The sequence below is a fragment of the Conger conger genome, chromosome 3 (assembly GCF_963514075.1).
Source record: "Conger conger chromosome 3, fConCon1.1, whole genome shotgun sequence".
Classification (NCBI taxonomy): domain Eukaryota; kingdom Metazoa; phylum Chordata; class Actinopteri; order Anguilliformes; family Congridae; genus Conger; species Conger conger.
In genome coordinates this window covers 45,592,952-45,617,836 of record NC_083762.1, presented here as the reverse complement: position 1 = coordinate 45,617,836, position 24,885 = coordinate 45,592,952, and the positions used below count along the sequence as shown (strand labels likewise).

Below are 24,885 nucleotides of genomic sequence, written 5' to 3'. Positions count from 1 at the left end.
AAATACAATTTAGAAAAATCTATATAAGCAGTGGAGGATACTTCCCCTGATTTTCCTTGAGTATCAATACAACAAATTCACAAAATACTCTATACCATCAGATATAGCCAGCTCTCTCCAATTAGGCAGCACAAGCCTTATCCATTTATTTTTATGATGATCAGGTTCTTTTCATGTTTTTTGCAGAAGCATGTGATTACAGTAGGACTATAGCTATTGATAGATCATGGGAATAACATGAGCCAAGTTTGGCTCAAAGGGACAAACTACATAAACACATCCTTGAAACAATTTGCGCTACAAACTGGGCATATTGTCATACGTTTCACTCTTTCTTACACTTCTTGGACACAATACATCACAATGGAATAAATATCATACCAAATGAGAGAATGAAGTGTCACATATTGTATATTCATTACATCTGCGTATCTTATTTCAGTACAGAGTTATAGACAGGGTAGAGGGTGTGCACATGTGAGAACTTGTCCCATCAGTGGGTAAGTTATCAAATTGGATTTTTAAACAAATAAGAACACATTCTCGTCATTGTGAACTTTTTTCCATTTAAAATTCAAAACCAAATATAACGAAAGAACCAATGGGGCTCGATCTGAGGTGCTTTGCTCCCCCCAAGTACAATTGCTGGTATCCCCGTTATTGTCTGAGGCGAACCCTTGTGACCTTCAACAATCCCATTAATAGACGACTGCAGATCACCCCCCTTTACCGCCCATTCCATCCCATACCCTGTCAATAATCTGTACGACACAGGACAGGGACGCAAGCTGTGGAATCTCTACTGTATATCTTACTAATCTAATTCTTCGGAGTCAGATTCATAGTTCTGGCACATAATTGCCTGGCCTTGGGTAGTACAAGCATCAATTTGATAGTCAGGTTAAAAAAAAAAAAAGCTGTCTTGAGTAGTGCAGAGATATGTCTACTGCTCAAAACTATATGTATACAGTGGCTTCAGAAAGTATTCAGACCCCTTCAATTTTTTGCACACTTTATTGTGTTGCAGATTTCATTTTAAATGGCCATTTCAATTCACACTCATTAACCTATAATGACAAAAACTGAAATCCCTCATTTACATAAGTATTCAGACCCTTTGATGCGGCACTCTAAATTGTGGCCGTCCAGCCAAACTGCGTAACCGAGCAAGAAGGGCCTTGGTTAGGAGGTGACCAAGAACCCGACAGTCACTGTAACAGAGCCTTGGAAGTGCTCTGCAGAGATGGGAGAATCTGCTGGAAGGACAACCATCTCAGCAGCACTCCATCAATCAGGCCTTTATGGTAGAGCAGCGCTTGGAGCTTCCCAAACGGCATTTAAAGGACCCTGAGAGCATAGAGAAAAAGATGATGTGGTCTGATTAACTCTTTGGGCAGAACACCGAGCACGATATCTGCTCATCACCTGGGCAATACCATTTCAACGGTGAAGCATGATGGTGGCAGCATCATGCTATGGGGAGTGCTTTTCAGCGACAGGGACAGGGAGACTGTTCAGAATTTAGGGAAAGATGAATGCAGCCAAATACTGAGAGATCCTTGAAGAAAACCTACACCAGAGTGCACCTGACATCAGACTGGGGCAACGGTTGACCTTTCAGCACGACAATGACCCAAAGCATACAGCCAAGACAATGCTGAACAAAATCTCTGACTGTCCTTGAGTGACCCAGCTAAAGCCCATAGAACATCTGTAGAGGGACCTGAACATGGCAGTTCACAGACACTTTCCATCTAATCTGATGAAGGTTGAGGAATGGGACAAACCAGGTTGGAGAGATTTACACAAGAAGCCTCAAAGATGTCATTTCTGCCAAAGTGGATTCTACAAAGTACTGAATTAACAATCTGAATGCTTAAATGAGAGATTTCAGTTTTAGATTTTTGATAAATATGCAAAAATTTCTAAAAACATGTTTTCACTTTGTTATTATGGATTATTGAGTATAGATTCATGGGAAAAATGGCAATTATATCCATTTAAAATTAAATCTGCAACACAAAGTGTGAAAAAAGTGAAGCCACTGTATATATAATAACCCATTTACAACAGCATTTGTACTATTATAAGAAACATAGATGCTGAATATACAATATCACAATGATTGAGCAAATTCCATGTGTAAAATTCCATGTGACAACTTGCCCCAAACTGACATGTATGCTGATTAGGTAAGTTTAACATAGCACTGCAACTAAATACACTTTATTCTTTCCTCTACTCAGTATAAAAATATAATTTTGAATATTCTTACCTAAAAATGTTTCATTACATAAACCGTGAAGTGCCATTTTTTAACTTTTGAATGTGAAAAATAAGGAAACTATCCTTACCTCATTTGGATTAAAATGACTACTACCTTTTTATTTTTGCATATTGCTATGTTTTTAATTATTTTAACTGAGAGTGGATGCATGCAACATATTTTTACCGTAAGTGTTGCAACTTCTTGGAAGTATCAGGGAAACAGGGAAGGTAAAATTCTGTCGGCAGTGCCGCATGGAGATCTGGTGGCTCTGTTGTGCTATTGGAGGACGTTTCTTGGCATGGTTTTGGTCCACTTGTCCCCTTAAAGGGAAGCGTAACTGAAAATCAATAAGTTATTCTGAGCGATCACCTTTATCCTCTGACGAAACCTTTCTATGCCGATGGCAGTGGTCCCCCATCCGTAGGGCACTGAGGGGTCATCCTTTGAGTAGAGTTCTAGAGACTTGTAGAAGTTACATATGCCAAGGAGCATTGAAGCTGTTCTGGCGGCTCATGGTGGTCCAACACCTTACAAAGTCACTTTAAGTTAGCCTTTCCTTTCATTTGTCACCCGTCTATATATCGTTATTTTATGTTTGTGTATAGTATTCGATGTTTGTATTTAGTATACATTTTTTATTTATTTACTTTTACTTACGAAGCCAACTCATCTACAAAGCAGTCTCTATGTGTTTATACGTAGTTATCATGTCTTAGCAAACCCAATGCGTGAGATGTTGATTGATGAACAATATGTGATGTGCTGATTGCATTTGTAAACTAGCCATAAAAAAAAACTTGCTTCCATAGTGCGTCCATTTTTTGTTTATTTTAGACCAAGTGCACTTGACTGCGTGACGGTGTAATTCGTATTTTTGAACCCGGAAGTGGAAGCTAACGAGAAGCTCATGAAGACCGCATATGATGATGGCATGGTGCAGAGCAGGGCGCTAAATTAAAACATTTTCATGAGACTTCTGCAGAATATTTGTTTAACCTCCACTTTGCCAGAATTTCTGCACAAGTTATCATGGGACTAAATGAATATTGTGGAGATTAGTAACCTAATACTAGTATGTATTTCACTTTTCAAGATACTATTGTAGTACATTTTTTGGAAATGAAAAAATAAATCATGATCCTTTTTTCAGGGGCTTTTTTCTATTTCAAACCCTGGGCCAGAGCCTTGAAAAATTCTCGGTAGCATCCTTGTTGGCCAGTAGCATCCTGATGCAACGAAGTTTACTTAAAAAAATGGAGACCTACATAAAATTGAGTTCTGTGATTGGATGATTCCTAATGCAATGCTCATCGGGACTGGTTGTTGAATTCTAAAATTCAATCTTTCTTCAATTAACCAAATTATTTTCAAAGCTATTGATAATTTTTTCAAGTGATCAGGAGAGATTTATGCCCATCCAAGGCAGACCTGGGTCAAATATGTATTTCAAATATTTAATGCCTTACAGAAACTTTTTCAGTATTTGATTATTTGATGTATTTGGAAATACATTTATGTTAATTATTTTAATTATTTGAAAGGTCTGGACAATTACTTAGTATTTGATTTTGTGGATGTATTGCAAATAAGTTTGATACACAAGCAGGACTATTTTTGACCCTGCATAGGGATTTATTTATTTTCTGCATTTCATCAATAGATTAAACATTCATTTAATATCGGAATTCTTGCAGAATATTTGACTCTCCCCAACTATTTTATAAGGCTTACATTAAAAACTCTGAGAGTAATATTGATATTTTCCCCTAATATTTTCTGGGCCCCCTAGCAGTCTATAGCCCATGAAAGCCTGTGTGTAAATTCGCCCTGGGGCACAGCAGACCTTCCAAATGGTTAGCTGCCTCTGGAAAGACTTCGCTTTCAGCCATGCCGTCAAGTCACACACCCAGCTGAGACTTCAACTCAACAAGAAAGCATGCTATCTATGATCAGTATTTGTTGTATAGTTGGTTTGATCTAAATGTGCAAGAATAATCTGTCTGATCCTAGCCCAATATATTGAATGACAGAGGACAACGCCATGAAATAAAAGTGTCATTATGAAATGAAAAGTGTTCAACATGAAATGAAAAAGGGGGAAAAAAAGCTACTTAAGTGCTATTTTAAAAAAGCCATTTTAAAATAAAAGCTGAAATAAAAATGAAATTAAATGTGACAATTTTATTGTGGAAATTCATATGATGAAAAAATATTTTATTCTAATAAGTTCTCTTAAGTATTATTTCATCAATTATTCTTTATTTATTGATTAATTCTTTATTATTTATGAACTTATGTACATTGCGGCATTCATTCATGCAATTATTTATTTCATAAGGGCATATTTATTTACTTAAGTTTAACAAAAATGAGATACCGTGCAGAATAACTTGTTAATATATTGAATTTACACAAACCACTCCCATAGAAAATAATGTGATTTCCAATTACCAGCTACAGCCAGGCATTCAAAAGAAAGTCATCAGTCATCTATTATACAGTCGTAGAGAAAGTGTTATTTTTTTATTAAGTTCATTCATATAAGGTTTATCCACATGTTATTCACAAGGAGCTATCCCAATTTTATGTACTATCAAGTAGCCAGGAATATGCCATGCCATTTCCTGGTCTTAGTGATGTGATTAACAAGTTTGTATTTTTTTTTACATCACTGGCACCCATTATATTTTATTTGATTACAGTCAGTGCACAGACTGATCTGAAGATAAAAAAACCTCCCGCAGGACAGTTAAGGAGAAATTAACCCAAATTGCTGCTAATTTTATGTTGTCTGCTTGTTCCCTGTGTGTTTGCATTCAATGGATTTTCTCAGAAACTCCCTCTCACTACAGTTTTTTTTTCTTTTTCTTTTTCCTATGAATGTTTTTGTTTTACATTACACTGGATTCTCAGTCGGCCTCTTCAAGGAGGAGACATTATCAACATTGATGTCACAGTGAGTACTTCTTCCTATGAGCACATGTTGCATGTTAACATGCAGATGCACGCACAAGCATGTATACAGTTATACAAGCACACACAATAAGGCTTTGATCCATTGTTTCTCTGGTGCAGTGAAATCAGTATATTGAAAAAAGCCAAATGCACAGACAAATGTTTACTCTGGAGCTGAGTGGAGCTTTTATTCCAGCCTTGCTCTCTTATTCCTTCCTCCTGCCTCTCAATCGCGCTCCGAACCCAGCCTGCTCCCGAACCAAGCCCCGTCCCGGAGGCTGAGATCGATGTGTAGGCCTCTCTAAAATGTCAGCCAGTGTTGCCGACGTACGTCAGGCTGTGGGGAGGGTGTAATGATTATTGATCCGCAGCATGCTTGATGCAGGGCCACCTCTCTGCCAGCTGCAGCAGATAGACGGGTTATGTACAAGATGAGCTAAGATGGGGAAAACAGACGAGCGGGAGCTTGTCATTTCTCCCCCCCCCACCCCTCCTCCTCCTGTCCCTCCCTCTCTCCCTCACTGCAGATTGATCTTCCTCTTCCTGCTGATTCTGACTAGGGTCTGTCATTATCTTACTCTGTCATTAGGGGCTCCATTGACAGCCTCAACCCTGGCTATGTCACTCCGGTGAGGCAGCGACACTTTTTGCTGCGTTCATTAAAAAAACCTGTGAAGGCCCTGCCATCCTCTGAGATAGCAGTAGCCACCTTAACCCCTTACCGGCGGTGAGGTTGCTTGTTTTTTTTGTTTTTTTTTTGGGGGGGGGGGGGGGGGGGGGGTTGGGGTTGAGTAATGGACACTGAGCAGCAGGGAGTGGACTGTAAGTACATTTCTCTCTGATTCATTGTCACAGTGTCAGTGATGCTGCTGAAGTGTGCTCCTCTCTGAGAGCTCGGTCCACATGACACAGCCAGACATGATGGGCAATCTTGGCTCCCCAGAGACACTGTGGAGTGTGGATGAGGAAAGAGGCATTATGGGATGTGAGGGCAGTATATGCAGGCGAGAGGAGAACCTCTTACCTGCCTCATGGGACATCTGCAGACATGGCAGCCCATTCCTCCAACAGGGCCTTGTCTCTATTCTGCATTACTATGTTTAAGGGTATGGAGGAGGTGAGGAGAGGTCCCTGAACATATTTAAATGCTTTTGCCTTCAAGAGTAGCTATTCTGCTTTTTTCTTTGCTTACAGTTCTAAAAAGGTTTATTTGTGTTCACTTCCTGAACTTCACTTCATTTCTCTTGATTTTGCCCATCAGTGATTTGATTTATATATACGTAACACCTGAATAATATAACTATTTTATATACAGTACTGTGCAGAAGTCTTAGGCGCCCTAGACTTTATTATATATATATATGCTTATTTTTGTGTGTGTGTTCGTATAAAAGAACACATTTGAGATTTCCAAATATTTTTCAAATAATTTTCCAAAAGATTTAATTTTACAGAGACATTTTAGTATTTAAACATATTACTGTAAGCAATTGACTACTTTTTACATAAAAACTTGATCAAGGCTGTCTGAGATCAGAAGCAAGGAGCCAACTAAAGTCTGCTGAAGAACTGTGGCAAGTTCTCCAACATGCTTGGAGTAACCTCCTTGCTGATTGTCTTATAGAACTGCAGGGCAGTGTCAGCTATCTCAGAGTGATGCAGTTTTAACGCCGAAGGGTGGTCACAAAAAAATTTCATCAATGTTTATTTCCTGCATTATCTATATTCCTAGCAAAATTGGTTGTTATTAGACCTATGACTACCAGCCAACATTTAACTTAATACTAATTCTGAATTTTCTAAATTCAGTTCAGTTTCTTTATTTAATTTTATTTTTAATGCTTAAATACTGAAAACAGAAAAATAATAATTCAAAAGTTATCAGTAGGTTAGTTTTCAACTGGAGCTTCAAACCCTTGACACAAATTGACACAGCTTGGTCTAGCTTGCGGCTACTGTAGTTTTCTGTGACTTGTTTCTGCCTCAACAGAGTGGGGAAGCTCTGCATTGGTCTGAAATTCCTGTTGTGTGTTTCTTCCACCAATGAACTCATGAACCCATTCACTAATTGGTTCTACCTCCTGGCTGAAAATTATGCTAATTAGCAGTTCCAGGAGATTGGAACAAAGTACTGAAAAGTTTCACTTTCTGAACCTGGATTTTCCACCTCTGTCTCTTGCATGTGCCATGTGCTTGTGTGAGTCTGAATGAGCTTGTCCTGGAATCCATTTTGGCTGTCATGAATACTGTCAGTGCCAAAGCCTACTGCTTGGCTGGATGACTTCTACTTCTGATTAGGTACTCCAATACTATGAAGAGATTGGGGAAAAGTTTCTATTGATTTTTTGAAGAAGCGGGATGTAAGATTCTCATACTGGAAACAATGCCTTTGTAGCTGTCAGAGAAGCATAGGAGCTGTAGGATGTGGTAGCTGGATGTATTATCCTGCAGTTCTACAGAGTGGTGCTTATTTGACCATTTCGTTACCTGGAACGGATGTACTTTGCTCGGTTGAAATTGACACCAGCAACCTCCTCTGGTCAATCAGGTGCCTCCCGTTTATCTGTGCCAGCAGCACATGCAATTCAGATTGGAGAACATTTGGAGGAAAGGAAAATCGGGTTTATAAAAAAGGATATATACAAGTTGCATTACATATGGAAAACACACTTCAATTCAGCTGTAGCAATAGAGTATGGATTATGATGACAAGTAGCATTGTGTAACTAAAATCAACATTTGCAACATTTTTCAAGACCAAGGTACTATAGTGACTGGAAGAAATACAGCTACTATTATTCAATGCCTGATTTGTGCTACTATTTAGAGAGTAATGATAGCTGTTGTAGATCAGTTAGATTGGTACAAGTTCATTATATTGAGGGGATGTTTTTCTGTTGGTTTCATTTCCTGTCTCGGTAAACACCCTGTGACCAACAACCACCTCCTGTCCTTCCATAGGTGTACCTGGAGGGTTACCATGGTGACACCTCCGAGACGTTCCTCATTGGCGATGTAGATGAGCAAGGCAGGAGGCTGGTGGAGGCAGCAAGGAGATGTCGGGATGAGGCTATCGCAACCTGCGGGCCCGGTGCCCCTCTCTGCATCATAGGGAACACAATCAGGTATGCAGCGGGGTCTGAATGGTTGGGCAAGCAGTGCGCTAGCTGCAAAATGGGATATGGGTTATTGTGGGGGGTGGGGGTGGGGGGTGGGGGGGATTTGGTGCCAAGCTGATGACACGGTTGGTGACAGAGGCTCATCATTTCAGCTTGATATGAGTATTTTATCCACCGGTGCTGTAATGTCTGTGCGCGTTCCCTGGAAAGATTTCTCTGAGATTACAGGTCCCGAGGGGTCAGCAGCTATACATGTGGGAACAGTTTAAGGTTTGTCAGAACAAATTGCAGTTTTGTGGTGGCAGGGTTGGTTGGTGGGGAGGATGGAGGGGGGTAGACTGAGAGAGAGGGGAGGGCAAGGTGGGAGAGAGGGAGAGAGAGATGCAATGTTCTCAAAGCGGACAACAACCAGGAGTAAATGGATCAGAAAATATAATAAATGAAATACTATTAAACACCTGGTACACCTGGAATGATCATTACTCAGGAGTCTATAAGGCTTGGGCATGAAAACAGGTAGCAGTTTATCTTTTACAGTGCTGTGGAAACAATGTGCTAAAAGTCCACAAAGAAGAGACCCCTCTCACCAGATAATTCCCCACTTGTCTTGACAGTGCTCTTGCCCTGAGGTCACATTTAAGGATCATTGCATCTCTGGAAGTGGTTTTGATTAAAAATGATTCTCTTTCTCTCTTTTTATAAGGGACTGTGAGGCGTCAATCAGCTTTCACCTCAAAACCGATTCACATGCGCGCTGTCGATCTGCAAGGTTTTTTTTCTGATGGCATGAATTGGAATCGACACAGGAAGGTCATATGTCTTTGCAGCCATGTGTGTGGAATGATGAACATTTAGAGGGTTTTTTTCTCCTTTGGAGATTCAAATTATAGGCTAGCTCCTCCTCTCAAAATGCAAGTCACATCTTTCTTTTCTATGGGGGAGGAAACGTTGAATCTGACACCTACTGTGAAACAAAAAAGTAATGCATATCTCACTGTCTCCCCTGTCTGCCAGCATAATGGAATTGAAATTTTAATGCAGTTGCAGTTGTGTGCAAATGGAAAGAGTTGATAGACAGTAGCATCTCATATTTGTGAACACCCGTGGGTCTAATGTACTCTAGACTGCTGGCATTCTTGTGTTCCATCTAACAAAATCTGTTCTGCAATACAAAGGCCAGGGAGAGCTCTGAATGATTCTCTGAGCATTCTATCAAGCCCCAGTGTTCACAGTAAAGTCTAAAGGGCATGTCAGTCCCTTCAGAATCGCTCGGAGAGGTAATTATCCTTTTCCTGCCTCAGAACAACAAATTATCACTAACTACTGGGGCGCATATGCAGGAGCCCAACTCATCAATAGGAAGGAGAAAAAAGGGCTTAATTTCCAGGCAGCTGCCTATGTGTTTTTATCACTTTTTTGTTGTTCTCATGGTCATTTATCTCTTCTGTGAAGTGTATGTCTATGCACGTGTCTATGCACGTGTGTGTATGTGTGTGTGTGTGTGTGTGCACGTGTGTGTGCACTTGCAAGCAAAAGAGGCTGTGTATATGATCTGTATTAACATATTTATTCATAGCAGCGTACCATTTTTAAGTCTTTTTTTTGTTACTGTTTAGCACTTTGTATTGTCCATGTAATTCCCCTTTTCTGACTCTCTGTGCTCCCCCCCACCTCCTTTCAGAAAAACCCATGAATGGAAGGAAAATTATCACAATTACGCATATAATTGAGACTTCTTTGTAGCAAGCACAGCTCCAGTGTCCCTTTTTCCATCAGGAAAAATGGTTTCATTATAGGGGTTTTCATATTCCCTGACACGGGGGCTCCGCCAAGGGCCGGGCACGTGGATGAGATGCGGCGGGAATGGAGCGGACCATTAAGGCCACAGTGGGAATAATTATCCCTGCTATGGAAAGAGCATCAAGACCCCTTTTCTCTTCCATCCCCCCCCCCACCCACCCAGTGCAAATGCACTGTCCACAGCTTTTAGTCACAAAGAACTTTAGAATAAATGGAGCTTCCACCTTCTACTTATACAAAAAAAAAGAAAGAGGAAGAGAGAGAAAAAGACTTGTATCAACATGACAATTTTCCATCATTAAGACTAATGACAGGCTCGGACCATGGGGATCAAGGGGGAACACAAAAAAGAGAGCACATTCAGGTGTCGGCTGAGTGCTGACCCCCTTTCTGTCTTTGTTGGCCACTTAACTCTTCACAAAAACTAAAAAGGGGCACAATGCCAAAGGGCTGGGAGACAGCTGAGCTCCCAGCAGCCTCCACTACCCTACAAAAGTGTTTAATTGGTAAATTAGCAAATTTCTAATTTATCAGGGACTTAGTTTGCCCAGATGTTTTCTGCTAGTAATCATTTGTTATTTTATTATTTTATGACGCAAAAGAGAAAACTAATGCACATTTTATATAGTTATGTTACATTTTTCCCCTCCTCTACATTAAAGGCCTTCCTGTTCTTAAAACCAACTGTTTAAAATCACCAGTGCCCCTGTTTCATTGTCTTTCTGTTCTGTTTTATTGGAAATTATTTATGTGGATTAATTCACTGCTGAACTTGCAGGTTTAATGCCCAGATATTCTAAAATGTTGCAAATAGCTACAAAATGAAAAACAAAATTGAGAGGATGAATTTATGACTGGTGGCTTCCACATTAAGTGATGGCAGTTTAATAACTTTTCTGTGATGCTTAATTCCAAAGTATTTGGATATCTTAGGGCCAATTTTTGGCAGGTGGAAGAAGGCAGTCATGGACTATCCCCTGCTGCTGTTGTAATGGGGAATTATTTTGGTTGACACTGGTGTATATTCTATTTTGCCAGCCAGTGCTTTACAAAGGTGCAGTTCTTACTGTAGACTATGGCTAAAAGGATCATATATCTTTGCTCTCACTGAATATCAAATGTTGAACAATATGAATCGTATAAATTAGAGGCCTAAGAAACTATTTTGCAGCCGTCTGATAATAGCAGGCACCAAATTCTTCTAGCCTTTGTAGACTTTGTAGACTATCCTAACTTTTGTTTGAAATATTTTAAGAATGTGCTGAAGCTCAGAATGATTGTAAAATGTCACCAGCCTCTGTCAATAACAATGACAATGGTTTTGGAAATAAACAGAGGTAGTGTAATATGTGGGAAGAGGGGGGTGATTAATCATGGTCATTGTTACTGTAGGGAATCATGGGATGTCCCATCGGCCTCCCTTGACATCCACACTCCTCCACCCCTCCCCCAATTCAACAGGAAGGCCAATCTGATACTGCAGGAACTGAGAGGTCACTAAATGGCCAACAGAAGTGCAGGTGTACACAGTGGATATACCAGCAGGGTCTGGAGACAATTAAGTTTGCTTGATTTCTTCAAAATTGCTGTGGTGCAATTTTGTTTAATCCTCTGAGAACTAGCATTGCAAATGTGCAACACTGCAAGAAAGTGTTCTGGATTATTTTGTGAAATGCAACAACAGACATTCTGATTTCAAAAGTTTCCACTGCCTAAAAACTATTTTAAATATATTTTCCAGTGGAAAATGCAGTTTATTTCAAGATATATTTGTTAAAACTGTCATGTCTGCTGGACTCTGGGAAACAGTATTTTAATTATGTTTTTTGTTTACATTCTATACTATATTATTTGAGGCTATGGGCAATTCATGGGGTAGTTTGCAAGAATATGGAGAAAACAATTATTTAAAAGATATAATCTCAAAATATTTTTATATATATATATATATATATATATATATATATATATATATATATATATATATATATATATATATATATATATATATATATATATATATATATATATATATATATATATATATAGTTGAATCAGACTAAAACAGACTTGCTGAACCACAAGATCAATTTAATTTTTCCTATCACAATTGATTTTTCTTCATCTTCTTTCTTTTCTTTTCATAGCCAGATAGCAGACTCCTATGGGTTCCAAGTGTGTCCATATTTTATTGGACATGGGATTGGGTCCTATTTTCATGGTCACCCAGAGATATGGCATCATGGTAAGATAGAGCACTGCACTGTAAATCTCTGCATTTTTTTGAATATTGTTTTCCCCACAACTGATTGTCATAAGTAACAATAGAGGCCAATAACATTATGTCCTGATTAAGGTTTTATGAAATCAGGCCTAAAAACTCTTTATTTTCATAGCTATTTCTTTGTTAGTAAATCAATAATGATAATTTAATTAACTGAAGTGTAATTGAAAGTTGAAAGCCAGTGCTGCCTATTTGAGGCACTTCCCACTTGGTTGGAGCAAAGTCTTTGGTCCAGATAGGGAGTGACTCAGACAGATGGCCTGTATGCATCAGAGCCTAAATCCAGACTAGCCCACAGGGTTCACAGAAACTCAGCACACTGAGGAGGAGCCAGTCCAGCTTGGGCAAGGTGAACCTCTAAACTGCCCTGTCCTGCTCCACACTATGCTGTCACCCCATCCCTACAGACGTCTTAGTAGAGGCTTCCAAGTAGCAAAAGAGATTACAACCTTCCATTATTACAATGTTCTTCAATCAATTGTGAAGTTAAAGCTCAATTTAACACCTGTTAAAGATGTACAAATTGATTGGCAGGATCTGTTTAGGAATTGGAAAATTCAGTCTGTCATTAACCAATTTAATTATTTTTTATTTTAAATGTTTTTTCTTGAAAGGGCGTAAACGGGTCCGGGTATGTGTATGAGCAAATGATTTGTGATTAAGGATGATTCATTATTATGTTAATTAATTCATACTTGCATTTTCTTGTTTATGTTTTTCCAATAGCCAATGACAACGACATGCTTATGGAGGAAGGGATGGCTTTCACTATAGGTCAGTAACATTTATTAGATTCATCTTCTCACTACTTCACACTTATTCTATAACAGATCTCAAAATTATCTTTTTTTTCTTTAAGGGAAAATCTGAGAAAAATGTATACATTTCATGCTACTGGCTTGATAACTGAAAATGATTGATTGTAGATTGCAAATCCATTGAGCTGCCAAGCATTTTTTATCTGTTCGTTGCCATGGTAAACTCTGATAAGCTGACCTATTGCATATCAGCCAAATAATCCAATTTTATTTTGCCAGGTACTCTTGACTCAATTGCCAAAAGTGAATATGATTGCAGTGTAATGCCTATGATGAACACCAAAGTCATAATAAATTGGAAATATATTTGTAACAGTTGGAAAATTATAACTAATCTAATCAATGACATTGACATTTACTAGAACATTCGATTTGAAGCTATAATGAGAACATAACATTTGAACTCCTGTGTTCTGAGATGTGGTTAATCTGTTCAGTATTCGTAGGCTTGGGGAGTGATGGTGCGTAGTCAGGAAGTCAATATAATGTTCAGGTAACCCATTCTGAAAACTATAATATTCCCTGTGAGCAAGCTACAAAGGTACAACAAACATAGGCAACCTATGTCCAGAAGTCAAACAATTCAAAGGAAGAGGACTCAGGGGAACTATGTGCAGACTCAATGCTCCTTCCCCTCAGCCTGACAGCTGCTTCTTTTCCACAATGTGCACAATTATGTAGTAGTAATGCAGCAACAAATAGTTTCTGTTTAAAAAAGCATTAATCTTTTCATTTGTGTAATGCAAAAAAGAAAAAAAAGAATCCTTTTCAGATTTGAGCACATTTAATTGAAAGTAATTCAAAAGGTTTATGATGAGTTTTTATATTCATGGGGGATTAAAGTTAGGAAATTTAGGCAAATTATCCATTATATTTGGCTCTGTATTCAGTCTGAAGAATGCTGATAATACGTTTTTAATAATCCTTTAGCAGTTGAGCCCTGACATGGTGATTTGTTCATTTTCAATACAATACGATGTACATTTTCCTCTTTTATTTAGACAGGGGCATGAATATAGAATGGCCTGAAAGATAATTAATTTTATTGTATAACTTGGGTATGATAAACCTTTGAGAACTAGATTGAGTTGAGTATGTACGCACTTTATTATTCCGAAAACCTTAAATTTTTGTTGGTTTTTTGCTTGTTCTTACTGAATTTGTTGTGGACGCAGAACCAATCTTAATGGAGGGATCATCCAAATTTAAAATCCTAAAGGACAAATGGACTGCAGTCTCCATGGATGATATGAGGTAAGCTTGCTTCCTTTCTATATTAGCCCTTCAGAAAATTTCCATTCATTTGAAAATGCAGAATTGCTTTCTTTTTTCTCTACATGAAAAAATAAGGGGAAAAGTCTTATGAGATCAGTCAAATCTGCTCAAAACCTCCTTGCTTTTTGAAATGTTTTTTTTACACATATGAGCTTGTCTTTTTAAGCATGAGCTTGTGTCATGCTCACTGACTCTGAATCTGTCTTTGAATGGTTAAGTGATACACAGAGTTCATGGAAAAAAGCAATTGCCCACACTGAGCAAAGCCCTCTTCACAAGGGACTTGTGTTGAGCATCTTCAGCTATTCAGCAGGAACTAGTATACCCACTGTACTGAAGGCCATTCAGCTGGTGAAAAAAATCCATACAACTTAGAGTGCTCCTCTACAAAGCACTTAACTGCCCCAGCCAGAGATTTCAGTACATTGTAATTTAATTGTACAATGGAGAAGCGGAGCTCGCCTAAGCCCGCTGCATTTAGAGATGTTCTCCTTTTTTTGTTTTCGATATCTCATTAAAGACTAGACTCACTCTGTGGCGAAGGTCTGGCATACTCCCAGGTGGTGGTGATCTCAGCAGTGGCCATGCTCTGGGACTGCTCCGCTATCCCACTGCGAGTATGCTTTTTGTCTCCCGTCTTTGTGACTGATCCTAGTCTGCCCCGCTGCTCTGTCCAACACCATAGATTGGAGTCCTGTTCCAGCACGCCACAACGTTATGCATCAATATGAAATTAGCTATCGCTGCTGGAAACATGTTTTTATACACATGCAGTGTTTTCTATCCGGTCTCTTGATGAAAATAAGCAGTGTTATTAATTTACATGGCTTTCTCCATTTTCTAACACTTTCTGAACTAATATTTTTGTTTCCCTAGATTGTTTCTCCTTGATGAATATGCCGGAGCTTTTTGATTTGAAGAATGTTATCAATAGCATGTATATTGTATATACTATTTGCTGCAATAAAAACGGGGGGGGGGGGGGGGGGGGGGGGGAACCATAATACATTTACATTTTACATTTACATTTTAGTCACTTGGCAGACGCTTTTAATCCAAAGCGATTTACAAGTGCATAGGTTCTACCATAAGTCAGAGCAATAATTTGAGTTTTGCAATTTGGTTTGTCAGTTATAAAATATTTTCATATTAATGGTCTGCAAATAAGCCTGTCTTTCATATGATTGTGACACACAATGGCCCCACCACACAATCTATTTCTGAATGGGTGGAACCCAAGAAAACTGTAGCACGTGTTAAAACACACCCTGAGATAAAATATGCCGATTTGGGACACCCCATTTCCAAAAAAGTGATGCTTATGTGTACGCCTCTGTTTTTAGATCGGCCCAGTTTGAGCATACGGTTGTGATCACGTCGGATGGTGTGGAGATTCTGACCGAGCATTCTGATGTGGACTAAACATCAGGACGGAAAGTTATAGCTGAGATGCAAATCTACAAGAGATAGTGGTGAACCCCTACATTGCTTTGTAAAAGAGTGCTCTAAAGGAATAACATTATTTAAATAAAGTGCCAACTCTGTTTTGAGTATGAATAAAAGCTTGTGTCTTGTGTCCATTGCCTGCATTTATCTCTGTCACATCAATGTTAATTCTGTGAATTGGAACATTTAAAATTCCCTGTGTTCCCTCATAATCATTAAGATAATTTTATTCATTTCAGTTTCATGTTTTAAGTTTTTATACAAAGGATTACCTAAAGCCTTTCATGTTTCCACCAACAGCTGTTTGTGGAAGTCCACAGTTTTGAAGTTCAAAACTATGAACATTTAAATATTATTTTAATAATAATGTAACATACGTGTTTTCAAATATGTGGGCTTCTTTAAATGGATAGAAAACTTTATGTCAACAGACAGATGCCAATTGAGAGCAAATGGCGTCCTGTGGATACAGCAATACAAAGTAGATTTGTCTCTAACATATTTTGTTTCAATATGTCAAATAACGTATACATTCATAATATATAGTAACTGATTAGACATAAACAAATGTGCATACAGTATGCCATTTTATATGATTACCTACCCTTATCATGAAAAAGAGTGTAGAATACTACCAACGAGCTTGTGACTGTGCCTGGAAAGCACGTGTCCACATTACAATCTCTCTTTTTAGTTTGCATAATCAGGTAGTAAATAATGATGGGACAGGCGTCACATCGCCCCCATCTTTTGGTCACAATAATAATTTCTCTGAGCGGTGTAATAAGTTATTACTCATATTGCTTCTATTATTATTTCGTTGTTAATAAGGAATCCATTGGCCAACCATCCCTCATTCATCTCAGACGATATCAATCGCTTGAAATTGAACCATTTAAAAAGCAAGGTCAAGAGTAACGTTTAGCTATTACCTTGTATTTGTATATAACTCTGCTAATACTGAGATCTGCTGCCTCTATATAGCCTGAATGGATATCGTACGCCATGCTGTCATAACTAGCATTTTCCCAAACACATGAAAAGTTGCTTGTTCTGCGCCTTCGAGTTCAATTATGTAATTAGGTTGATAATCATAGTGACGGAATTTAACTGCCTTTAATTTGTTATTCATGGGGAGTTTGAGCAGCCAGTGCAACAGACGAGGGGTTGTGAAAGTGTCTCAGCTACAGACGGTGTGAGAAAGAGGCTCAGGAAAATAAAATGAAGCTCAGGACGCGCGAGGATTCACCTTCATTCGCGGCAAGGGATGATGAGGAGCAATGGTATGGTCTTTTTTCCCTTACTGATTGTCCGGTCTTTTTCCTCATTTTAAACACTGATCCTTTAAACTCTGCCTATTTAAAATGGGTGCATTTTATCCATCCTGCCCAAACAAAATTGTCATTGTCAAAGTTTTAGGATTGTATAGGCTATCGATGTTTGCTTTTACCGTTATGACAATTGTAATAGTTTGATAACTGACCAGACACTTATGTTAGTTAATCTAATGGTTATTTTTTATGACTTAGTAATCTGTATCTTAACTATTTAAAATATGAGAAAGATTAACATTTAGCCTAATATTAGCCTACTCATAGAAATAATTTTGGCTATTCGTTCTCGTTATCCGTGTATGGTTGTGTAAAGTTTCGAGACGGCTTTTTACCTTCTTTGCAGGCATTCGCTATAAGATTTAGAAATTATTCCAAGTTCATACATTCATGAAGTCACCTATGTTTTAGCCATGACGTCGTTTTACAATGGAAATTACATTTAAAATTTTATTGAGAAAATTAGATTATCCACAATTAGTATAACATTATTTCTCTTCGTCTGTTGGCATCACAAGATTATCACGGAATAATTTTATTAGGACTGAATGATTTACCAACTGCTGTGGTAACAAGACGTCTGTAGTGCAAATTACTGTAAGGTTATGCCATTTAGGGTACATGATTTATGTCATATCTAGTCCGTAGACTATTTAATGGCCCGTGTTTCTTTCCCATTTCTACATTATCATTGGCAACTAAATATAATTTGTTACTTTGCTCTGAGGTATCACAATGTTGCTAGGGAAATCACTTTTTAGACTGTAATTGATATAGCCTATATATAGCCTCTCAGTACAAGCAAGCGAGCTTTCTTGTCCCGTCACTTCATCCCGTATTCAGACTTGACAACACTCTTTCACAATGCGGGATAATCAATCAAGTTAATACGTTTGTTTCAATTATGCTATTAGTCATTGGTTTTGTAAACGAGCTTTACTTTTGGCCGAACCGATGTAGGCTATATGAAACGATATAGGCTATAGCCTAAGATGTGGACACATATAACCGAAATAAATATTATGACCGCAGTTAATTGTTATCATTTGTGTAAACATGCATTGACTCCCAGATCATCGTTCGTTTTCCCCTCTCACTTATTGTGCACTGTCAATGGGATAAGGTTTTATTATCAACCTAGGCTATAGATTTGTGATATTGAATCATTGACAACGATTAGTCAATTTGCTATATTATCTTGTTAACAAGTGCCAGTGGACAAATTTATACGATTCACGATTCACTGAGATATCAGCCTAGACTACCAGCATTTGGCTTGAATTGCCCAATCGTATGGATATCAAGATACTCAGTCATTCATTACCATTAAATAATAATACAATTGTTTAATAAACGAGGCCTACTATAGCAACGTTTCACACAGTAAAACAAACGTATTGGAAAGTCTGTTTGAATGTAGCCTACATTTTATGCCAATTGGGGGACCTACAGTAGTGTGCAAAATTCGGGCACCCCTGGTCAAATTAATTAATATTGAAGTGAACAGAAGCAAACCTGATCTCTAAATGGTACAATGTTAAACATGACAGATTTCTTCACATTTTAAAGCAAGGCTTTTTATTTTACTATTTTATAATTTCATAGTAAAAAAAAACGGCAAAAAGGCCCTGGGCAAAAGTTTGGGAACCTTGTCCCTGTCCTGCAGCTTGTAAACGCTTCCTGTAGCCAGGTAAGAGTCTTTGGATTCTCACTTTTGGAATTTTTTCCCATTCTTCATATTAGAACACCTCTAGCTTAGAAATATTCTTCGGCCTCCTCACATGCATGGCATCTTTGACTCTACAGATTTTCAATAATATTCTAGTCTGGGGTCTGTGGTGGCCATTCTAAAACCTTCAACTGTCTTTCCTGGAGATACTTCATGGTTGATTTTGAGGTATGTTTTGGATCATTGTCTTGTCAGAATACTGAACCTCTCTTCAACTTAAATATATGGATTGACCTTTGAACATTAGCCTCTAGAATTTCTTGATATTTGGTGGATCCATTTTTCCCTCCACTTGCACAATATTTCCTGTGCCCTCAGCTGTCACACAACCCCAAAGCATAATGGATCCACCTCCATTCTTCACAGTCACAAAGTGTTCTTCTCTACAAAGGCTTCTCCCTTTTTTCTCCAAACATACCTTCTTTGGTGGTGGCCAAAAAGTTCAATTTTGGTTTTGTCAGTCCCAAGCTCATTGTTGCAAAAAGGCTTCTCAGTGTTTTCTTTTGCATACTTCAGATGCTAAATTTTGTGTTGAGGTCATTCTTTCTACTAGACCTGTGTCTGTCTGTTTTGCAGCTCTTTTACGGTGATGTTTGGGTTCTTCTGAACATTCCTCACCAGGTCTCAGGCCATTCTATCTGAAATCTTTATTGGTATTCCAATGTATCTTCATGTACCTTCCATTTTCTAATAATATTTCTGAGAGTGGAAATAGGTCGTCTGAAACATATTTCCACCAAGAAAGAAGTTTTTGTAGCCTTCTTTCTTGGTAGAAATGAACCCTCTTCATTCTGAAATCCTTGGACAACTGTTTAGTGGAACCCATGTGTGTTAACGCCAGACAGAACAGGCACTGCAGTTGGATACTCTGAAGGCATGGAGTTACTTCTGAATAAAAGGTTCAGTCCTGGAATTATACTTACCTGACTCATTGAAGTCCCAAAACGAGTAAATCACCTAGGTCTGGGTCTTAGTAATCATCTTTTTAAAAAGTAACAAATAAATAAAACTGGTTGCAAAAATAAAAAATTTGCAACCAGGGATGCCCAAATTTATGCACGCCACTGTATTTTTTCAATAGTATATGGGCCATAACTGTTAAATATTGTGAAATACACTTTAGGGTACTGCATGTACTTTAAATATTAAACCGAATCCAGTGTTTAAAAAGTTTCCTATTTCACATCGTCCGCTTCATCGGCAAGATTGTTGACGTGTGGCATTGAGTTGTCTTGAAGGCTACACACTGAAATATGCTATAAAACTACAGTTCAATCCAGGTCCATGTCCTCGTGGTGCTTAATGGTGAATGAAGACAGCATGTAGCTGTGTTAAGTATATGGCTAATTATGCGAATGAATATTAAACATCAGTGTTATGTTAATATGACTGTCTTCAGCTGCAGATCAGGGCTCTCGAGACTAGCATTTAATCAAATGAAGTTATCCATCTGCACGTGATAGCTCTCTCAAACCAAGACACCCAGTTAACAATGAATAATTGGCCGGCATTTTTATCACCATTCTTAATACCCTGATTTGTTGTTTTGTTGTCATCTAAACGCTGCCATTCCTAAACTGCATATTTAAAACGCAGTAATTATTTTTCAAGTCATGCATATTATTATCATTTCATTAGCATATCCGTTTGCTGTGGGAAACCATGTGTAAGGTTAATCGGTTCCTCGTTTGATTTTTGGCCGACAAAAAATTGGAATTTTGTTAGGTGGCCTACAATAGGTCTATCGACTACATTGGCGTAAAATGTTGTGGGAAAATCCTAAATCCACTTGCCTAGAATAAAAAAAATATATAGTTTTTGAGTGTCAAAAATGGAGCACGGTCTGCTGATCGTTGATGTCTCAGTCGCCAATTTATATGTTCAAAACATTTAAATTAAATAGGCTTATCAAAAAAAAAGGCATGAATATTACTGCATGTCTGCATTTTGAATGACATGTAACGCGTGGCCATTTATTGCCTGTGCTGTGTATTAATTATGTGTGAGTAGCCAACACAGTTCGGTCCATTACATTTACCGCACAATCGTTCTGTATTTTAATGAAATGAAAATAATAATTTGTTTAAAATAAAATAGCTTCTTTACTAAACAAAACCGAAAAGTAAAAAACGTTGGTCGTTGAAATGTCAACCAAATTCAGTATGCAAATTTGACGGTTACATGTTGGTAGGATACGTCATAGATGTTTGAAATACAATATTTCCACATAGAACATACTTGGAGGCTATGCTACAGTAATTCCCATTCACTTGTTGCCCACACGTCACCGCCGTTTGCCACTATTGCCTTAGGAAATCTCAGACCCTGGGTCTCAGCATTGCTGTTGTTCTTGAGTTCCCTAGGTCCTTCGGATTCAACCCTAGAATCACAAATCGGAGCCTCTTTTGGTACGAGTGGACCAATCAGCGACCGTCTTTGATGAATATTCATGAATCCCCGATTCAAACCTTTGAGGCGAGTTTGTCTAGATCCACAGCATCATGCTTAGACTTTTCACAGAGACAAACTACATTTTCTTATGAATGGAAAGTGAAAAAATCAGATCAGCTTAAATTGGGATCCATCCTTCACTGAGATCATAGAAGAAACCAAAAGGAAGAGAAGGGATCAGCCAGAAGAGATGACAATGACTACAATGCCAGAAAGTCTTAATAGCCCAGTCTCAGGAAAGACCGTTTTCATGGAATTCGGGCCACCAAGTCAACAAATTTCGCCTTCCTCGATGTCTCATGGACACTACTCCATGCATTGTTTACATTCTGCTGGTCAATCTCAGCACGACAGCTCGTATAATACAGCTTCATCCTTCCCTAGATCTCTGGGTTACCCATATGTAAACTCGGTCGGTAGCCATTCCTCAAGTCCTTATATCACTACCGTACAGCCGTACCAAAGCAGCTCCACACTTACCCAGACACGGTTAGAAGACACAGGTAAGAACTTCGTCCTTTGTTTCCGTAGACCTTGACTTTACAAAATGAGCTGTGGGCTTGACGCTTCGCGTGCAGAGTGAACGTTCGTTTGAATCAGCCCATATGTTTGCGTATTAGTCTTGGCAATTATTTATTGCGTAATGCTATAAACAATGTATGCAATTATGGGTAATTATACCGAAACTACTGCTTGTGGCACTTCTTCTGTAATGTTCACTGCTTTGCAGTAGCGTCAGTGAAACCTTCTCTTGAGTTTTTTAAACTGTATTTTCCATCCGCAGCACCAGAGACAGAGAAAAACACAGTTGTGGAAGGGGGCGAGGTCCGCTTTAATGGGAAAGGGAAAAAGATTCGTAAACCCAGGACTATCTATTCAAGTTTGCAGCTACAGGCTCTAAACCGACGGTTTCAGCAAACACAGTACCTGGCGCTGCCGGAGAGAGCCGAACTCGCTGCTTCTCTGGGGCTCACACAAACACAGGTAAGTTCAGTTTATACTGTTACATTTCAAAACTGTGGGTGTTCTTTTTCCTAATATTGTCAGAATGTAATGATACATAGTTCTGGTTCGTTTATTATTTTTCCCATGTGGGTAATTTTTGATTTGTGTTATTAAGGGCTAACCTATCCAATTTTTTTGTGGTAGACTCCTGGTGATTTGACATAGTTTGTTTTTAATAAAATACTTTCAAACACGTAGAATGTTTGAGTCTTTTAACGTTTGGTGTAAAAGTGACGTGCAGATGAAAACATTTTCCTCCACAAAACCTTTAGGTTTTTTTCTCTACAAAAAGTGTTGTTAATGACATCCCGCGGAATAATGATTTTACTGGTGATCGTAGCCAAACTAACAGGAAATCTTTCAACTTTTATTAAGCCTAAATCTCTCGTTTTTATTGGCTGAAAGAATAATAATAATAATAATAATAATAATAATAATAATAATAATAATCATCATCATCATCATCATCATCATCATCATCATCATCATCATCATATGGAAATTCATTATTATTCTAACCGTTCGCCTAGATTAAATTCAGATAGAACAATTAGGCTAATATGTTGACACATCTCTTTTTCCAGGTAAAGATTTGGTTTCAGAACAAACGATCCAAGTTCAAGAAATTGATGAAGCAAGGCGGAGGCACAATTGACACAAGCGCACTAGCCAATGGACGAGGACTGTCCAGCGGTTCGCCCTCTGTTGCTCCAGTTTGGAACACTTCATCCACTGTTAAAACGTCAGCGGGCACTCCGGGTTCATACATCCCCAGTTACACCTCATGGTATCCTACAGCACACCAAGAAGCTATGCAGCAGCCGCAACTAATGTGAACAGAAACAGTTAACCCCGCCCCTTCCCAGTCGTGGATGGTCCCAATCAGGGGATCATGGACCAGCCACACAATGCGGCCCTGTAGCCTGGTCCGTTGTAGCCAAGCGCAGATGTAATGCGGAGCATATTCCCAAAGCTGACAACTGACGTATCTGCCTCCTCACACGGACTGAACGCTCAGAGAACAGCCTGGAAGCAGAGACTGAACAGCAACCGTCTGCGCGGGAGGGCAGGAAGAATGTCTTTTTTGTGTCCAAGACAGGAAGAGACAGAAGGAAATAATGAAATTAAGGTCATTTAAGCTGCTGTTCCCCATTTCTATGACCTCTTGCGTTAAAGAAAGTATACGAAATTTTAACAAGTCAGCGAGAGAATGTGTGGACTTCAGAATGTGTTTTGGTTGTTCTAGGTTAGACTTCTCTTCACTGTTAAAATGCTAAAAAAAATACTACAATTCTGAAATCGTCAAAATTAGGCAATGCTCATTCTATACATGTAGATTTATTAAAATGCATTGAGGTGCCACAACTTCTAAAATTTAGTGTTTACATTTGAATGCGGACTCACTCGCACGTACGCACGTGCACAAATAGCCTATATTCGTATTGGTTACAAACTGTAGTTGTTTTCATGTGTTTGATTTATATTATTTAAATTCGATGTCCTAAAATTTTGTATGTTTACACCATTCAAAGTGTGGTTTTACAGTAATAAAAGAATAAACAAAGAAAATACGAAGAGCTGGAGGCATGTGCTCTTTAATATTGCATTTGACAAGAGCAACACTCAACGAAAGTTGAATTACAGCAGCTAGTCCCTGGTACATAACTCAACATATAGCCTAATGTCGAAGAAAATTAAGTGCTGATCCTTTAAAGAGCATTTTTTTGAAAAACAAAACAAAAACTAGTGATGTCACTGCAACACGGACGTGCAATGTACAGGCTGCTGTATATACACATATATGACTATGGGGTAGCTATATTTAGCTTTTTTGTTTGTCTTTGTGGCTGTTACTCAAGGCATTGTGAAACAGAATTCTACTTTATGAATATGAATGTGTTAAGTTTCATGTGTTTAGCGTTCTTCATGGAAAGGTTTAGTTTTATAATGTTCACGTTAATTTATTGATTTCTATTATTAAATTCTTTGTATATAGTGTGTAAAGTTCGAATACAGTAAAATATGATTTAAAATAGCAATATCATACGTGTCATCGTCATTTATATTGGTTTTCCATATTGCCAATGTATTATTGTTGTGATTTGGCTGTCTGCAGCCAGCCTATATCATGTTCATACGCGGCCGTTGATATGAACATTTTCCTTAAAATACAAATTTCATGTTTAATTTATCGTTAACTTTTGGGTGTTCTCGAAAGTAGCTCTACTGTTAATCCCAGTATTTTGTAAAGTATACTAAGTCAATATATAATGATTTTTATTTTTGTTTCACAATTTCCTATCTTAATTTGGTGATTGCTACCTGAAACCTCTTTCACCAACACGGAATCATTTATGCTCTCGTTGATTTCGACAACATTGTAATTTTCACAGCCAATAGTCT

General features: G+C 38.3%; 2 protein-coding genes across 5 annotated transcripts in view; both read left to right on the top strand.

The window, feature by feature from the left end:
* metap1d (methionyl aminopeptidase type 1D (mitochondrial)) overlaps positions 1–16,098 on the top strand; it is a 75,931-nt gene extending 59,833 nt beyond the window's left edge. For 2 of the 3 annotated variants that reach the window (XM_061234817.1, XM_061234819.1), the window contains 6 exons: positions 5,183–5,225; positions 8,186–8,349; positions 12,291–12,388; positions 13,154–13,201; positions 14,421–14,499; positions 15,864–16,098. In XM_061234817.1, coding sequence (XP_061090801.1) covers positions 5,183–5,225; positions 8,186–8,349; positions 12,291–12,388; positions 13,154–13,201; positions 14,421–14,499; positions 15,864–15,942 — 511 coding nt within the window. In that variant the 3' untranslated portion in view covers positions 15,943–16,098. Of the gene's footprint in view, positions 1–5,182; positions 5,226–8,185; positions 8,350–11,535; positions 11,690–12,290; positions 12,389–13,153; positions 13,202–14,420; positions 14,500–15,863 lie in introns of those variants that run through there. The other variant, XM_061234818.1, reaches the window with a different exon arrangement.
* A 1,029-nt stretch (positions 16,099–17,127) lies between these two features.
* On the top strand, positions 17,128–24,521 carry dlx1a (distal-less homeobox 1a). Of its 2 annotated transcripts, XM_061235630.1 has the most exons (4): positions 17,128–17,249; positions 21,390–21,980; positions 22,262–22,461; positions 23,067–24,521. In XM_061235630.1, the coding sequence occupies exons 2-4, from the start codon at positions 21,668–21,670 to the stop codon at positions 23,316–23,318; spliced, it is 765 nt and encodes a 254-aa protein (XP_061091614.1). In that variant the 5' UTR covers positions 17,128–17,249; positions 21,390–21,667; the 3' UTR covers positions 23,319–24,521. The 2 variants fall into 2 exon arrangements, with proteins under 2 accessions (XP_061091614.1, XP_061091613.1); XM_061235629.1 differs by lacking the exon at positions 17,128–17,249 and having other exon boundaries at positions 21,049–21,980.
* Positions 24,522–24,885: the final 364 nt, after the last annotated feature.

Bases quoted from the DNA above. Each gene is read 5' to 3' on its own strand.
- dlx1a (XM_061235630.1), top strand. From the start codon at position 21,668: ATGACAATGACTACAATGCCAGAAAGTCTTAATAGCCCAGTCTCAGGA. The intron at 21,981-22,261 runs GTAAGAACTTCG...TTCCATCCGCAG, and splicing joins GACACGGTTAGAAGACACAG to CACCAGAGACAGAGAAAAAC. The intron at 22,462-23,066 runs GTAAGTTCAGTT...CTCTTTTTCCAG, and splicing joins TGGGGCTCACACAAACACAG to GTAAAGATTTGGTTTCAGAA.